This window comes from Arvicola amphibius, chromosome 8 (genome assembly GCF_903992535.2).
Source record: "Arvicola amphibius chromosome 8, mArvAmp1.2, whole genome shotgun sequence".
NCBI classification, from domain to species: domain Eukaryota; kingdom Metazoa; phylum Chordata; class Mammalia; order Rodentia; family Cricetidae; genus Arvicola; species Arvicola amphibius.
In genome coordinates this window covers 65,143,409-65,156,490 of record NC_052054.1, presented here as the reverse complement: position 1 = coordinate 65,156,490, position 13,082 = coordinate 65,143,409, and the positions used below count along the sequence as shown (strand labels likewise).

Below are 13,082 nucleotides of genomic sequence, written 5' to 3'. Positions count from 1 at the left end.
TACACACTTAAGTTCAGCCTAGGCTCCATATTTAATGAGACTTCCTTACATACCAAAGAAAAGACTGTAGGGTTGGTTGTAGTGAAGAGGCGAGCAGGCCTGCTTTTCGTCCCGCCCGGCTCCCACACGGCTAGCTTTACCCAAAATAACAACACACAAATTGTATTCATTTAAACATTGCCTGGCCCATTAGCTCTAGCCTCTTACTGGCTAACTCTCACATCTTGATTAACCCATTTCTATTAATGTGTGTAGCACAAGGTGGTGGCTTACCGAGAAGCTAACCTACGTCCATCTTGGGCGGGAGTTCATGGCTTCTGCCTGCCTCTGCTTTCTTTCTCCCACAATTCTGTTCTGTCTTCCCTGCCTACCTATGTTCTGACCTATCAGGCCAAGCAGTTTTCTTTATTAATTAACCAATGAAACAACAGATAGATAAAAGACCCACCTACATCAGTTGGTTTTCCCATTTTTATTGGGGGGCAACAGGGAAGGAGCCTCTTTCATCAGCAGGAGTATTCACAGGTTCTTCAGCCACTCCAGGCTTGGGCCCTGAGGGTCCTGGGGGTGGCTGGGCACATCAGGCATGTTCCCATTATCTCGTACAGGGACTGGAAAACAAAAGAATGAGCCACTGAGAGCAGCAGATCTCTAGGGTCCTATACAGAACAGATAGTCTGTCTATATTCAGAGACAGTATGGGGCTCCAGGTGAGAAAGAGGAGAGTGAGGGCCAGAGATTCAGCAGAGTGAGGCAAAGATGGGCAAATGAGGGAGATTATCTCTAACAGGGATGGAGGAACCCAGAGAGGAACAGAAATCTAGAGAGAGAAACTCAAAGCCTGTTAAGTTACAAAGAACATCCAAACGCAACAGTGACTCCTACACAGTTATGTCTGTCCCTCCCCCAACCTCAGGTCTCAGCTCACCTGGGTAGTTGTAGGGTGTTGCCTGGTTGATCATGGAAGCATACTTGGTGTAGGGGCTGATTATGGGCATAATTATAGCTGAGGAGAAAGACATAAATGTGAGATCAAGGATGTAGGGAAACTGTAGAAACAGCCCTGGCAAAGGGGAGCAGGAAAGACCAGCATAACCAGGAGGGCCACCATCCCACTTATTGGGTCAGTCTAAATCCTGAGAGTGGGGAGAACCGAAGAGGTTGGAGCCTAACATCCAGGAACACGTGAGGCCCATAGGCCGGTCATGGGTTGATAGCTTCTGGATTAGCCCATGTGGGCTATAGCCAAGAGTCTTCAGGAGTGGAGGGGGTGTGTAACAGGAACATTACTAGGCCAGCTTTGCTAATATAAGGTTAACAGCCACATGCAGTTTCACATCTTCAACTACACCTGTTAAAAAGGGGCTGGAGATGGCTCAGCAAGAATACTTGTTCTTGAGGAGTTTGGCTCCTGGCACCTAGGAAGGTGACTGGCTCACAACTTTCTGCAACTATAACTCCAGCTCTAGTGTATCCAACAAGCTCATGTGGCATACAGAAACACACATAAACATAAATCTGTTTTTAAAAGGTGATGGGGCTGGAGAGATGGCTCATTAGTTAAGAGCATTTGCTGGTCTTCCAGAGGACTTGAGTTCAATTCCCAGCAGCCATGTCCATAAGCTCACAACTGCCTATAACTCCTACTCCAAAGGATACTATTTCCTCTTCTCCCCGCCATGAGCACACACACACACTTTTAAACAGATTTGCAGGAGTGGTGGCTCATGCCTGTAGTATCAACACTTGAGAAGCTAAAGCAGACTGCTGTGAGTTTAAGGCCAGCTTGGGCTAAATAAATTGTGTATTCCCTTATAAAAAAGAAAACTGAAAAGGACCAAATAAAATCAGTTCTAGGAAGTATTTAATTTTGGAGTTGTGAGAGGCTTCAGCAGGTAAAAGTACCTGCTGCCGAGGCTGACAACCTAGCCGGGGTTCTGGCACACGCCTTTAATCCTAGCAGAGGCAGAGGCAGGCGGATCTCTGAGTTCGAGGCCAGCCTGGTCAACAAGAGCTAGTTCCAGGACAGGTTCCAAAGCTATAGAGACACCTTGTCTTGAAAAAAACCGAAAGAGAGAGAGAGAGAGAGAGAGAGAACCTAAGTTAAATCCCTAGGACTCAAGAGTGGAAGGAGAATGAACTCAATTAAGTTGTCCTCTGACCTCTACAACTAACTGGTGGCACACACACACAAATGTAATTTTAAATTTAAAGAACGAATCGAATATGCCTCAAATCATTATCCCAACATATTTTCTACATTAAAACCACATACTTTAGAGCATTCTAGGCCTTTGAAGTCATGATGGTGGGTTCTAGAACTTCATTTTCACACTCCAGGCCTGCAATATTGATCATAATTGTGGGGCTGTGATGACTGCCAAACCCCAAACCTTCAGAACCAGAATTTGCTTAACAGATCACTCTTATCCCCCAGCGCATTTGAACTGTGATCAGCCCTGTTCCACAGCGGGTTCTTCACCAAGGAGGCCTGCTGGGAGATTTGCCTACCACAGACTTCCTTAAGACATCCTGCACTTCGGAGTCAAAGTACAAGCAAGTCTGAGCATGCACCTCTTGCTTAAGTGTGTGTAGGGTGGTGAGGGAAGGGGGCTACAGTAATGTCGGTAGAACGGGCAAGAGGGAATCAAGATGAACTGTGTAATGCTGATGACCTCAGGACGGAGGATGCACATTTGCTCCTGGGGCACTCACCGAGGCCCCAGACTGAGAAGGACACCACCAGCACCGGCTCCTTCGCCCAGGCATTCTTGAGGAAAGTGGTGATTCCTGGAGAGATGGGAGAAAAGTCACCCTTGGGGGCTGCTGCGGTGACCTCTAACCCTTTCGTACTAGCCCTGCTTTGCAAAACCGCCCTCGTGACCGATTCTGGTACGTATTCCCACCGCGCCCCAGAGCTCTGCTGAGCCTCTGTCACGGGTCTGCCCACGGCTCCCTGGAACTCCTTGAGACCCGCGAAACCCCGAGCCTGTACTTACTCGCGGCCATCTTCGTCTGGGAGCCGACAAGGGCGCGGAGCTCTCTGGGAGTTGTGGTCCCTTCCCTTGCGCGAGGCTCCGCCCCTTGGGTTGCGCCTTTTGGCATAGAAGTAGCGGAGTTGGAAGGCGAGGGGGTGGAGACTTGCGGGAGTTGTAGTTCCGGAGTGAGGCTTAGCTGACTCTAAACTAGAACAGAGAACCTTGGTGGCAAAGATTTAAACCACAGGACTTTGCACACCTGGTGCTCTCAACTTCTTTTAGCTTAAAAAAAAGCCCAACATATCAAAGGAATAACTTTGGGTTTTCGTACAAGAATGTCCGCTTTACATTGAGGTCACATCTAGACATTCCCTCTTTTGGAAGTTCTAAATTGATATCAAATAGATCAAGGACTTTCTGTGCTTTATGTTACTAGCGTGCAGCTCACAGCATTCGTTTTTTTTTTCGCCCCTCAATCTCGCTGGAGACTGAAACCAGGGTAGGATCGGCAGCCCATATACCACTGAGCCACGCCTCCAATCGCTTTTGCGCTACATCTAAACCACGCCCCCAGACTCTAGCTGGTGGATACTAGGGAGGTCATTTTCTGTTGACTGCCAAATTTTGCTCCCTGTCTTTAGTTTTTATTTTGAGACAGGGTTATATTAAATGGCTCAGGTTGGTCCCGCAAGTTTTGAACTTGGGGTCCTCTTGCCTGGGCTTTCCAAAGTAGGTGGGATTACAAGCCTGAGCCTCCAAGACTTTAAAAAAATGGGGGCTGGAGAGATGGCTCAGATGTTAAGAGCACTGACTGCTCTTCCTGAGGTCCTGAGTTCAATTCCCAGCATCCACATGGTGCCTCACAACCATCTGTAAGGAGATCTGGTGCCCTCTCTGGCGAGTAGGCATATATGCAGACAGAACACTGTATACATAATAAATAAAAATCTTTAAAAAAAATATCTGGGAGCCGGGTGGCAGTGGTGCATGCTTTTAATCCCCAAACTCGGGAGGCAGAGGCAGGCGGATCGTGACCAGTTTAGTCTACAAGAGGTAGTTTCAGGACAGCTAGGGCTACACAGAGAAACCCTGTCTTGAAAAACCAAACCAAGACAAAGCAAAACAAAACAAAACAAAAAGTTATCTGGCTTGAGTCAGTGAGACCCAAAGTATGTACTGTGCACCAAAGATCTTTCCCCCTTTCCTCCTTTTTGTTTTGTTTTTGCTTTTGTTTTCCTCTTCCTTTTCTTTCTCTCTCAGCATTGGGGCTAGAACACACTGGTCAAACAGTCTCTCAACTACAACATGCCCAGCCCTCCCCCACTACTTTTAGACTGAATTAATGAGCACCGGAGTCTATGACTATTCCTCTTGCAACTTTTTCCAAGATATGACACAGTTACCCAGGGGCCTCCACCTGACTCCTCATTCCTAAACAGGGATCTCACGTGGCTTTCTGTTGTGGCTTCATATCCTCAGCAGGCAGAAGGCAGGATTAGTCTTTTCTCCAGCTCCACGGAGAGTGCCCGCCATGATCCTGTCACTGATTCTCCAGCTGTTGACTCTCTGTGAGCTGTCCCTCCCCTGTGTGTGTGTGTTGGGGGGGGGGGGGGGTGGATGGGGATCCTTGACTGGGCTGAGAGCTGGATCTGATCATCTGGAATTCAACATCCAATTTTTAAAAAAGGAGTCAGGACTGATATCCAGATACCGGAGTCCTAAATGGGGGAAGACAGACTGCTGGGTCTTGGGTGAGCACAGGTTTCTTTGGATCTCCAGGCAGGAGGAAAGTAAGGGATATCTAGGGTTAAAGAATATCCTCAATTCTCATGGCAGATGGGTAGGACTCCTGCACTACTTAAAAAGAGTGGGGCATTCAGACTTCCAAACCCCAAAGGGGAGAACAAAGGCCCATTCTCTTAGGTCAGACCACTGGCTTTTAAGTACCTGGGGGATGGAAGTCTGGAGTTTTGATGGATCCTAAAGAAGAAAGGGATAGATAGGATTCTTATTTTCTGGAGGAAAAAGAAACTGTGTGATCAGATTCTGGGTCTCCCAGTGAGGGAAGACTGGTAATCACAAAGCTTTGTAAAGAACTGGCTCCTCACCTTCTGCAGGCCCTGTGTGTCAGATGGACTTCACACCAACAGGTGAGTGACATACTTCAGATGCTCTCCTTTATGCTGCTCACACCATTTCCAGAACTCATTTTGATGCCAAGCTTCACCCTAGATTTCCTTATTCCCCCCTCCTCCTCTTCTTCTCCCTCTTTTCATCCCTTCATCCCCTACCTCCCTTGTTCCTTTTCTTTCTTCCTTTTCTCCTGTCACCTTCTCTCACTTTCTTTCCTTCTCCTCTTTCTTCCATTCCCTCATTCTCCTTTTGCTCCTCCTTCTCCCCCTCCTCTTTTCCCTCCTCTATTCCTTTCCTCCTTGCCCCCTTCTCTTCCCTCTCTTCCCCTTTCTCTTTCCTTCATCCCTTTAGTGACCATTATAGGTGAGTATAGAAGACCATGGATGTCAATAGCAAGGAGATCTAAACTTCTTCATTGCATAGCCTTAAACAAACAAGGGATCTTGAAGACACCATCTCCTTCTCTGGAAAATGAGCTACAGTAAGGATTTAATATAATTATATATGTAAACTGTAGGCTTATCTCCTGACATAGTCCGGGGCTCCAGACACAGGATTTCCTGCAATAACAGTTATACTGGATTTCTCTTTTTTAAAAATTTATTTATTATATATATAGTGTTCTGGGAAGCAGATCTCATTATCTCATTATAGATGGGTGTGAGCCATCATGTGGTTGCTGGGAATTGAACTCAGGACCTCCAGAACAGCAGTCAGTTCTCTTAACCTCTGAGCCATCTCTCCAGCCCATACCAGCTTTCTCACTGGAAACAGCTTTCAATAAAAGGAGGATTCTCTTACCCCAAGATACTTCCATCTTGGGTTTTCTGATAGAGAAGGTGTTTCCTTTCTCTCAAATTCTCTCCCTTTATACTCCAATTTTTAAAGGAGACCCATCTGGGAAATGATTCATATCTGAGCTATCAGTTAACTTAGTTTCATGTTATGAGTATGAGCGTTTTGCTTGTATGTGTACCACATGCATGTCTGGGGCTGACAGAGTTCAGAAGAAAGCTGTAGGACTCCCTGGAACTGGAGTTACAGGTAGTAGTGAGCCACCATGTGGTGCTGAGAATTAAACCCCATTTGATTCTCAAATCAGCCATTACCAAAGTATACAATAACCTTCCTCTTCCCCTTTCCTGTGTTCCCGAAACAAGCTTTGGATCCTACAAAAAGTGTTCCATTCATTCATACAAATCACACATTTACACACTTCCTCCTTTTCTTGCCAGATCACAGTTGGTATTTCATGACCCATTCTGTTCTGGATCTTAAATGTTAAACTCAACAATGTGTTTCAGAGATATTTCCCAATTGTTACCATTATTTTCATTTTTAAAATTTTATTTACTAATAAGAGCTTGCTTATGGTGAGGCAGTGGAATTATTAGGTTATTGATCATGTTATGTTTGTGTTGTTTGGATATGTACTAGGGTTGATGGTTTGAACCTATGGTCTTGTACATAGTGGGCTAGTGCTCTCTCACTGGGCGATATTCCCAGCCCCTCAATGAGGCATCCTAGGGAGGTATTCTACCACCGAGCCACACTTCCAGCCCTCACTGAGGGATGACTATACATACACCACTACACCTGGTATTCTATCCTAGCACCTGTTTAGGGAAAAGATTTATTTTTGGTTTTTAAATTATGTATGTGTGTTTGTGTCTGTGTGAGAGTTTATGTACATGAGTACAGGTGCCTGAAGAGGCCAGAGGTGTCAAAATTCCCCTGGAGCTAGCGTTACAAGTAGTTATGAGTTGCCCAGTGTGGGTGCTAGAAACCAACCCAGGTCCTATGCTGAGTCATCTCTTCAGCCCCCTATTCTATTACCTGTTAAGGATCCACCTTTCAACATTGTTATATCAAAGATTAAGCTGGGAAACATGTTCAAACCACAGCAGTACTTATTGACGTGTGGCAAACCATAACTGCTTCTAGTGAGGTATGGTGGTACAGGTCTGTCATCCTAGCACCTAAAAGCTGAGGCAGAAGGATTGCAACTTTGAAGTCAGCCTGTACTACTAGTGAGCTCTAAGGCAAACTGGACTACATAGTGGGGCTTTGTCTCAAAACAAACAAACAAACAAAAAACAGTAATAATAAGACCAAATAAAACAAGGTAACCATTTCTGGCCTGACATTTTGAAACTGTGCCTTGAAATTGTGGAGAAGGGGTTGGGGATTTAGCTTAGTCAGTAGATTGTTTCCCAGTATTGCATAGATGGGGAGGGGAGGTGGTGGTCCTGATGGTGGCACATGCTTATAATTCTAGAGGATCAGAAGACAGGCCAGGGTTACACAAGACCTTATCTCAAGATGAGTGGGGGGTGCCGCACGCCTTTAATCCACTCGAGAGGCAGAGGCCGGCAGATCTTTGTGAGTTCAAGGCCAACCTGGTCTACAAGAGCTAGTTTCCAGGACAGGCTCCAAAGCTACAGAGAAACCCTATCTTGAAAAACAAAATAAAAAGACCTTATCTCAAAAAAAAAAAAAAAGATTAAGGAGGAGGTTGAAGTTATATCTTAGTGGTAGAATGAGTTATGGTAGAGTGATTACCCACAATGCATAAGGCCCTAGGTTCAATTCTTGGCACAAATAAACAAATAACTATAGGTAAAAGCTGTAGTCAGACATTCCTTTGGACCACTAGCTCATAAAGGATGACATGGAGACTTATTAATTATGAAAGCTTGGTCATTAGCTTAGACTTGTCCCACTAGCTCTTAAAACGTAGATTAACCCATATTTTGATTAATCTATAGTATACCACATGACTTTTACCTCTCTCGCATTCTGTGTGTCTGACTCTTCCGAATCTCAATGGTTGTCCCCACCTTTCTTCTTCCCAGAGTCCTCTCTGTCCCTGGAAGTCCTGCCCAACCACTACCTGCCTAGCTATTGGCCATTCAGCTCTTTATTAAACCAATCAGAAGGTACCTTGACAAAGAGATATCTTTACGTTTAAACAAATATTCCACAACAAAAAACTCAAAGTTAGAGGTGGGCATGATGGGAAGGGCCTTAAATCCCAGGATTTAAAAAGCAGAGGCAGATGGATCTCTGTGAATTTGGACCAGCCTGATCTACAGAACAAGTTCCAGTATAGCTAGGGCTGTTATGCAGAGAAATCCTGCCTTGAAAAACAAAAGAAAAGAAAAAAAAGTCCTCAAAATTAGAATTCTCCTCCTGTGATTTTTAGTCAGTTTGGGCCAACTGCAATTGTACTCCAGGGATATATAAAGTACTCCCTACTTTATAGAGAGCCAAGGTAAAAAGAGATGGCTGTCTGCCCCACTTCTGCTTAGTCTCCCGGAACTACCTGGGTGGAGGGTCCTAAGGACCCAAGTGAAAAGTTTCTGCACCCCAATAAATCTCTCCACCAATGCAATAATCCAAATCAGACCAAATCAAACCTAATTAGAAAAAAACCTAGGTTTAATGGATACCACACTCCTGGATGGCTTTCCAGCCCCCAGAGAGGACACGGAAAAGGAAGACCAGAAAAACCACGTTTGTTTTCTGGGGCAAGGGGCAGTTTAAATACCCTGTGGGAGTGGTCTTGAGCATCTCTGGGGAGGAGCAATCTTTTTGCCTGCTTTCTGAGATGCAGCAGGGTTTGGAGAGAGATGGGATAGGGGGCTTGGGATGGAGTTTCCAACTAAACATTCCAGACTCTTTTTATATATGGATGCCAGGGGCTGGAGTGAAGCTTCCATCCAAACACCAAGCACTTTTCTTTATTAAGCCTCCCCAGCCTTATACCCCCAGCCATTGCTGGGGGCTCATCCTGCTGCAGTTGTGACTCCTGGAGTCAACGTGACCTTGAGGTGCCGTGCACCCCAACCTGCCTGGCGGTTTGCACTCTTCAGAACAGGTGTCGTTACACCGCTGCTCTTCCGGGATGTGTCCACGGAGCTGGCTGAGTTTTTCCTGGAGGAGGTGACCCTGACCCAGGGGGGCAGTTATTATTGCCGCTATCGCAGGACAGACTGGGGACCGGGTGTCTGGTCCCGATCAAGTAATGTCCTGGAACTGCTGGTGACAGGTGAGGTTCAGGAGGAATGGAAGAAGGGCACAGGAATGAGATTAAGGTGGAGGGTGAGAGTGGGGTGGAAGAGAGGCATAAGGAGAGAAACGATAGGGAGGTAAATTGAGAGATTCTTGAACGTATGGGAAGAGGAGAATGAGTTTGGGGATGGGAAGAGAGGAGGAGGAGGGGGAGGATGAAGAGAGACAAGCCAGTCTACCTAAGGCCTTGCCTGTGTTCCACAGATCAGTTACCCAGACCTTCACTCGTGGCAATGCCTGGGCCTGTGGTGGCTCCAGGAGCCAATGTAAGCCTGCGCTGTGCAGGCCGCATGCCAGGAATGAGTTTCGCGCTGTACCGCGTGGGTGTGGCGACCCCTCTGCAGTACATTGACTCTGTGCAGCCCTGGGCTGACTTCCTTCTGATCGGCGCTGATGCCCCAGGCACCTACAGTTGCTATTACCACACGCCCTCTGCCCCTTATGTGCTGTCGCAGCGCAGCCAGCCACTGGTCATCAGCTTCGAAGGTGAGGTGCTCTAGTCCTTCTTCAGTCCCAAGGGTCCAGAGACATCAATTCCATTCAACTTAGAGATTTGAGAGTTGAGTCTACAACTCCATCTGTGTGTCAGATACGCAGTAGAGCATCAAGATATGGAACCAACACCCTGTCTCCCTCTCTTTGGTCCACAGGTTCTGGCTCTTCAGATTATACTCAGGGAAACCTCATTCGTTTAGGGCTGTCTGGCCTGGTCCTCATCTGCCTGGGCATCTTAGTTACTTTTGACCGGCATAGCAGGAGCTCTGCTTTTGGTGGCCTACTGCCCCAGCAAAACCGGGTATAGGCATGTGGAATGAGAAAAGACTGCCTGCAGATGGGCCGAGAAGCTGGGATCCTTGGTGACAAGTCCCCGCAGAACCCGCCAGACCTCCAGACGTCACTAGATTAACCATACTCAACCTTTTTGCATTGTAGCTTCCTTCTGGGTCCTTTCCTAGATCTCTCAGGAGAGTGGACAATACTACTATATATTCTTTGATTATAAAATGGTTTAATACCACATTATTAGGGTTGTTAAAGGATTAAAAGCAGTGACTGGCCTATGGTAAATTTTATATGTGTATATACATATACATACATACTGGTTTTTAGAGTCAGGGTTTCTCTGTGTAACTTTGACTGTCCTTTGTAGACTGGGCTGACCTTGAATTCAGAGATCCACCTGCCTCTGCCTCCTGAATTCTGGAATTAAAGATATGTGCCACCACCACTCGGCTGCTATAAATCATGTTTTAATTGGTGATACACATGCCTCTGCATGTGTGTGGAGGTGAGAAGACAACTTTCATGAGTTGATTTTCTCTGTCCATCCTGTGGGTTCCAGGATTTGAACTCAGGCTGTCAGTTTTAGCGGCAAGTGCGTCACCCACTGAGCCATCTGGCTAGCCCCTGGTAATTTATCATTTTTTTTACATGTATGAGTCTATGAGTGTTTTGCCTGCATGTATGTCTGTATAACTCTTGTAGGCCTAGCTTTCCAAGGAGGTCAGAAGAGGGTATCCGGTCCCCTGGAACTGGAGTTATAGATTGGTGTGAGCCACCATGGGGGTTTTGGGAGCTGAACCAAGGTCCTCTGGAAGAGAAGCCAGTACTCTTAACTGCTAAGCCATCTCTCCCACAAATTTGTAGGATTATAACCCTCATTTTTCTCTCAATGTTTTGGTTTTATGCTTTTTTAGTGCAGGGTACTGAACCCATATCCTTGTACATGCTTGGCAAGTACTTTACCCCTAAGCTACAACCCCAGGCCCCTGGCACTTTTTTTTTTAAATCAAGAATTAAGTTTTGGTGGTTTGGAATCAATCTCATTCTATAACTAAAAATAGCCTGAACTTGCAGAAATGCTCCTGTCTGTCTCTTGTGTGCCAGGATTACAGATATGAGCCACCTTACCTAGCCGGAAAACTTTTTGAAGGGTGTTTATTGTACTGGAATTTAAAATAAGATTTTTCTCCCACTAAGTAAACTTCTTTATCCATACATGTTTACAAGCATGTGTTGATTACAAAGGATCTTTTGTCTTGTTTGAGGCTCCTGGTCTCTGCTACACTATGGATGCTGGGCCCTTATTGGAACTCTTCCTGGACATCCCCTTGCTGCCTGTGTCCTGGAGATCCTGCAACCCTGGGTCCACGAAATCAACCCCGCTCCTGATGCTCCAGCAGATCACAGATGGGGTGGATGTTGGGGTGAGCCAACACATAACCACCTCCCCCCACCCTGGGCCTGGGTAGTTGCAGGGTTGGTCAGCCTACAAGCTCTCCCCTGTACCACCAGGGTGAGCTCTCTAGCATTACCCTGACTAGTTTACCCATTGCAGAGAAGAGCAGGGGGCAGGGAGCAGCTCTCTGGCTTTCATGTCCTCAGGGCTGGTTCTCCCACACCCACATCTTCAGGGCCAGGTCAGTAGCAAGGCAGTAGTGTTGCCCAGGTGAGGCGTGGGGGCCAATCTCCCAAGTACTGCAGCTGATGAGGGGCAGGGACAGCTCTTCCACTCTTAGGACCTCAGGGCCAGCTCTTTCATCTGCCTCAGGCATTGATGGACTTGGGTTGAGGAGGAGGGGATTCCCCCACCCCCACCCCCAGTGCTGCCACATGACGGACAGTAGTACAGTAAGGTTTTACATGTTAATTATGCACATACTGATCTTAAATTGGATCGGGAGACGCGGGGCTGTGTTGATCCGGACCTGATGCTGTCTGAAAAATGAGAATCTATAGAAGTGATGATGCATTTGTTATTTTTGTGTCACTGTGACCACACACATGACGGAAACAAAGCAAGAACTGTTTACTTACGCCTCTGGTCTCAAAGGATTCAGTCCATGTACTTAGCTCCTTGTTTCTGGGCTGGTGGTGAAGAAGAACAATATGGTGGAGAAACTTCTTCATGGAGGACAGGAAGCAGAAGCTCCATCATCTCCTTCTTGACATCTCCTTGTTTGGCAACCAAATCCCTTTTATCTCCTGCTCCGACTTTACCCCAAAGTAGATCAAAAGCAGATCAAGCAGAACTCCCACCTGAATTACAACCACATTTTATGTTATGGGAATTCTGTTACAGTTCCTCTATCCAATTGAAAAGAGCGTTTTAGTCCGGGAGGCGGGTTTTGCATTGGGGATGGCCGTGACCGAGAGAGGAGGCGGAGCGAGAGGGTGCCCAGCCCTGCAGCCTTTTCTATTGAGGAAGCACTCTGCGAGGTGCCTCGTGATTCAGCTCAGGTTCCCCTTTTGTTCTTTAATACTTGTGCGCGGATTTTGTATTTTAATAAAAAAGAAATCTTTACATTTGTAATAAGCGGCTCTTCTAGATCCGTCATTACTTTCAATGGGGATAAGTTGCCAGGGCAACAGTAAATAGAGCTCCTGTAGTAGCTAGAACTTTGGTCTGGAAGCCAGCTCTCTTGGTCAGCTTCCCACTAGGCTCTTGGCTGCCCTCAAGGTGTAAAAATAACACAAACCATTCTGTCTCTTACTTACCAAAGCATAGCTATCTTCCAGCATCTTCTGACGTTATTAGCTTTTCTTTCTTACCTGACTAAACAATATTTTGTCATTACCATACACACAAATCTGGAAGCAATTCCTGTCACTCAACATTCCTGCTGACTTCTGCTCCAATTCTGGCAGAGCACATATCCTCTCCGGCTTTATGATTCTCAACTTCCACCCCTTCTCTTTCCACTCCATGAAGATGGAAATTAAGATTTGTGGGTTTTGTTTGTTTGTTTTGATTTTTAGAGATGGTTTCCAATACATGGAAAAAAGACAGAAACAATTTCCTCATGCCACCTTTCCTTTTCTCATTTCTCCTTCCTTTTCTTCTTCTTCTTCTTCTCTTCTTCTCTTCTTTCTTCTTCTTCTTCTTCTTCTTCTTCT

General features: G+C 46.2%; 2 protein-coding genes across 4 annotated transcripts; one reads left to right on the top strand and one right to left on the bottom strand.

Moving 5' to 3' along the window:
* Positions 1-457: 457 nt before the first annotated feature.
* Positions 458-3,082, bottom strand: Ndufa3 (NADH:ubiquinone oxidoreductase subunit A3). The gene is made up of 4 exons (XM_038340638.2): positions 3,000-3,082; positions 2,716-2,790; positions 929-1,006; positions 458-611 (listed from the first exon to the last, which is right to left on the bottom strand). The coding sequence occupies exons 1-4, from the start codon at positions 3,007-3,009 to the stop codon at positions 520-522; spliced, it is 255 nt and encodes an 84-aa protein (XP_038196566.1). The 5' UTR covers positions 3,010-3,082; the 3' UTR covers positions 458-519.
* Positions 3,083-4,509: 1,427 nt separating this feature from the next.
* Positions 4,510-9,987, top strand: Oscar (osteoclast associated Ig-like receptor). 3 transcript variants are annotated; one of them, XM_038340634.1, is made up of 5 exons: positions 4,510-4,546; positions 5,096-5,128; positions 8,863-9,162; positions 9,390-9,671; positions 9,836-9,987. In XM_038340634.1, the coding sequence occupies exons 1-5, from the start codon at positions 4,510-4,512 to the stop codon at positions 9,985-9,987; spliced, it is 804 nt and encodes a 267-aa protein (XP_038196562.1). The 3 variants fall into 3 exon arrangements, with proteins under 3 accessions (XP_038196562.1, XP_038196561.1, XP_038196563.1); XM_038340633.1 differs by having other exon boundaries at positions 4,510-4,564; XM_038340635.1 differs by lacking the exon at positions 5,096-5,128.
* Positions 9,988-13,082: the final 3,095 nt, after the last annotated feature.